Here is a 4315-nt window from a genome sequence, read left to right on the forward strand (position 1 = left end):
ACACAAAGACTAGTTAAACGCAAGTAATGCTATAACTTGGTATAGTAAACAAGAAGGAGACTAGGCATCACTAACCTGGAGTCTAATCCTAATTGAACCGCTAAGTGCTAGTAACCTCACTTTAATATAAATCACTAATGCCCACCGTGTTCCATTTTTTTAATTGGAAGGTTAACAGAACTGGACTAGAGGGTTTGAAGTCCCTTTTGGCTCTGCTACTATGATCACTAATATTTCACACCTAAATTACTACTAGTATAAACTAATATTACTAAATATTCTCATCTGTGCCACTATATCACAAGCAGATACCCCATCTTTCCTAACTTGGCAGATATAGCAGTGGTACCTTGCCAGTGATACTTCTGGAGACCTGTGTGCAGACCTGGGAGGGGTTTAGGCCCAATTACCTATTTCTGCACAAGGTTGGTCCAAGATTAAATGAGAGGAAGACACATTTTAATCCCTCATTGATCAGACTAGTGAGCGGAAGCCGAGATGAAGTCAGCTACTGACAACTCGAAAAAGAGTGAAAGCTGGGAGCAGAAAGCAGGTGCAGGGCTCTTCTCCATCAGGGACAACTGAGCGTCTGAGACGGAAATGCACCAGAACCGGTCCCCTCGTGTCCAGTCTGCTGTGGCAAAAAGGAAGGCAGTCTCTGCTTCCACTCATCTGCTAACCACCAGGCACTGGTCTTTCTGCATGCCAGAGATGTGGAAATGAACAAAAGCCAAGTCCCTGGCCTCATGGAGCTTACTCTGTGGTTGGGGAAGAACCACAAAGTAAATGAGTAAAATGCAGGGTATATTATCACGGTAAGGGCTAAGGGCTACGGAGAAAAACGAAGCCTGCCAAGGGAACAGAGAGCATGTATTTGGTGATTCACGATTTTCTTTTAAGCCAGCTGGATGCCACCTAGAGAACTACAAGAATGCATCTAAAGTAGTTTTCCTCAGCATTTCCTCAAACAAGGAATTCTCTGTACACAGGAAGATGCAAGCCTGCTGATTCCAATTTTATATTGATTGCTCAAAAGCTCTAAACTGCCAGCTGCGAGCTATCTGTCACGTGAGCAATCTAAACCCCACACTAACATCAAGTCACCCCAAGCCCACCTTGGAAATCCACAGAGTGCAAATAGATTTTAAGAAAGAGAGCCAGGAAGAGCCAGGAGAAGTTACCAGAAATTAGTTGAAATGCTTCTGACTAGGCGCAGATGTCTCTTAACGCACAGGTTAAAAAGCAATTTGTGTGCCGAGGTCTGCTAGGACAAGGTATTGAGACTACAGCACACATCATTTTGGTTTTTTTCTGACCTGTCAATTCTGGTGACATTCTCTACTATTAGTCTATATTTAACCAGCTTACTGGGCAGTTTCTCCAGCTTTTAGCATTTCCCCCTTCTTTTATTAAAAGAGCAACTCAGTCTGCAAGTAAGTTCCTACAACATACCAGCCCCTGCAAGATGTGATACCCTTGTATGAACACTGTCCTATCCACCTTCAAATCACCTCGTTAGTTGAGCTGACGAAACAGGCTGATCTTCGTTTTAAAATGCCTCTCTAAATCGCTAAAATCTCATCATGGTCCTCGGATTGTACAACAGCACCCTGAGAATTACAGTAAGTCTTTCGAAATGTGCGACAGCTTACTGTAATGTCTGTCTATAACACACTGTCCTTCTATTTAAACGGAGGACCCACAAGGGGTGGCAAAGTCACTTTTGCGAAGAGCTCGGGCCTGGAGTGGGGGAGTGGGGGGGTGGGAGGTGGGGGGTTGGGGGGGCGGGGCGGGCCGTCCCTCCTAAGAAAAACATCCGATGGGTTTTCCCTCTGCCCACACCGGAGGGGAGGCGTGGGTTCGGCTTCTCCGTGGGAGGGGCGCTCCCTGGCCGCGTTCGCTGCGCGGGGCCCGGCCCACCGCGCGTCGATTCCGAGGCGAACGGGCCGGCAAACTTGAGCCGGGATCCGCGGGCCGGGCCCCAGGCGAGAGGGCAGGCTCTCCCCGGCGCCGCCCCGCCCTGCGCGCGGTTGCGGCCCCGGGTCCGGCCCAGCACGGCGTCTGGGGGCCTCGGGGGCCGGGCGGCGGAGACCCGAGGAGCGAGGGACGGCAGGGTGGGGGGACTGCGGTTCAGGGTCCCCTCCGGGGAGCAGGGCCGGGCCCCGGGGCGGCTGTCCTGGCCGGGGGTGAGGCCCGGCGGCCGGGGCGTCTCCCGGGAGGCACGCCGAGCCGAGCGCTGACCACTGGGACCCCGGCGGCCGGCGGGGGTTCGGGACCCGGGGCTCCGCGCCCCGCCCGGCTTTCCCTGCCCCTGGGCCCGGGGCTCACCTGATGTACGGGCTGGCGGCCGCCAGGATGTTCTTTTGCACCGGGATCTCCTCCCCGTCGAGGACCAGGTGCGCGTCGCAGAAGCGGGACTCCTCCCGAAACGAGCTCAGAGCGCGCAGCAGGCGCGTGGCGTGCTGAGGGTCGGACACGGCGCTGCCCTCGGCCATCGCGGCACCCGCTCCTCCGCCCGCCCGGGGAGGCTCTGGAAGCCGCCCCGCCGGACCTCGCGAGCCGCCTGCGCTCGGCGCGCTCCCAGTCCGCTCGGCCCGCGCGCGCCCCGCCCGCTCGGCCCCGCGCTCGGCGAGGCGAGATCCACCCCGAGCCTCCGGAACGCGCTTGCGCCGTCAGCCCCGCGAGCCGTCGGCGCCTTTAAGGAGCCGCGGCGTTGCGTCATTTCTCCGCGACGCCCCCGCGCCCTCCCTCCTCTCTCTCTGTCCCGCCCTCCGTCGCCAGAGGCGGCCAATCAGAAGCCTCGTCCCCTTCCCGAACGCCCAGATCCCGGAACTGGCGCTGCCTGGGCGCAGGTCCGAGGCTGAGAGCGGTCTCTGCGGCGCTGGAGGGGTGTGCGCGCGCGCCGGCGCTCTAGGGTTAAGTCCGTGGCTCTGGCGCCGTGAATCTGAATCCGAGCCTCGGTTCCTCCGCTCACTAGCCGTGTGACCATGGGTAAGGTCCCATCCGCAGTTTGTCTTTCTGCAAAATGAAGATGATTTCTTAGGTGTTGTCGCTGGCTGGTGTGAGATAACCGCGCGTAAAAGAGGGCGCACTAGGTGTAGCTTTGATTATTTACGAGAGAAAAGGCGCTTCCCAGGTAAGAGCACAGAGATCCGAGAAAGCCATCCCCGAAAAGAGCGTTTGGGTTGCGGGCCCGGGAGGGAGAGGCAGCCGATGAAGCTGAAGATGTAAGCGAGACCTCTTTGGTCGGGAGGTTGGTCTTGATCCCATAGATGTTAGGAACCGTGATAGGGTTTTTCACGAAGATCACTCAGATTGGATGCCAACGGTAGAAACGTGGTTAAATATTGCCTTACTTGAGGGAAGGGACTGGTGGCCTAGATGGAAGGGTGATGATGGAGGTGGGCAGTAGCGGATGGCTTTAAAAGAACAGGCAGAATTAGGAGGGGGAGGGAGTCCTGGATAATGTTCTGGATTGAGTAGCTGCGTGATGTTGGTACCTTTCAGAGAGAGACAGAAACGCTGAAGGAGTGGAAGGTAGAGAGCCCAGACAGATGTGGGCTTTGTACAGGTGTGACCAGGCTCCCCATCCAGTGGGGATCAAGGGGCTGACAGGAAGCAAATATGGGACAGCTTTGTCTACAGAGCAAGCCCTGTACTGTCAGAGATTTCTGGGAAGGCTGCTAAGGGCACATGGGAACGTGAAATGTAGCCCCCGTTTTGTCCAAACGTTAGGGACTCCACAAGCTCCTAAGGAATTAGCAGTTTTACCAGGGCCAAAGGCCCAAAGAACATGGTCAGTATTCCAGATAGGCCGGGATAGGGTTTTCAGTGGATCAGCTTAGGTTTTTCCTTCAGCCAACTCAAAGGCTCCAATAAAGTCTGGCATCTTTACCCTGAACCAGCCAGGAGTTTGGGGTTACTGGCAGGAATCAGGGTATTTAACTCTGGTGGAGTCACTGACCAAAGAATAGATAGGGAGAAGGAAGTTACTAGAGGGCTTCCCTGGTGGCTTGGCTGGTAAATAATCAGCCTGCAATGCAGGAGACCCCGGTTGGATTCCTGGATCAGGAAGGTCCCCTGGAGAAGGGATAGGCTACCCACTCCAGTATTCTTGGACTTCCCAGGTGGCTCAGATGATAAAGAATCTGCCTGCAATAGGGAGACCTGGGTTGGGAAGATCCCCCTGGAGGAGAGCATGGCAACCCACTTCAGTATTCTTGCCTGGAGAATCCCCATGGACAGAAGAGCCTGGTGGGCTACGAGTCCATGGGGTCGCAAAGAGTCGGACACGACTGAATGATTAAGCACAGTG

At 55.2% G+C, this 4315-nt stretch overlaps 1 protein-coding gene across 1 annotated transcript in view; it reads right to left on the reverse strand.

Moving 5' to 3' along the window:
• Nucleotides 1–2572, reverse strand: part of GAN (gigaxonin) — a 55926-nt gene extending 53354 nt beyond the window's left edge. The window contains exon 1 of the mRNA XM_040253564.1: nucleotides 2329–2572. Coding sequence (XP_040109498.1) covers nucleotides 2329–2495 — 167 coding nt within the window. The 5' untranslated portion in view covers nucleotides 2496–2572. The remainder of the gene's footprint in view (nucleotides 1–2328) is intronic.
• Between the last annotated feature and the right edge of the window lie 1743 nt (nucleotides 2573–4315).

The sequence above is a fragment of the Oryx dammah genome, unplaced genomic scaffold (genome assembly GCF_014754425.2).
Source record: "Oryx dammah isolate SB20612 unplaced genomic scaffold, SCBI_Odam_1.1 HiC_scaffold_13, whole genome shotgun sequence".
Classification (NCBI taxonomy): Eukaryota; Metazoa; Chordata; class Mammalia; order Artiodactyla; family Bovidae; genus Oryx; species Oryx dammah.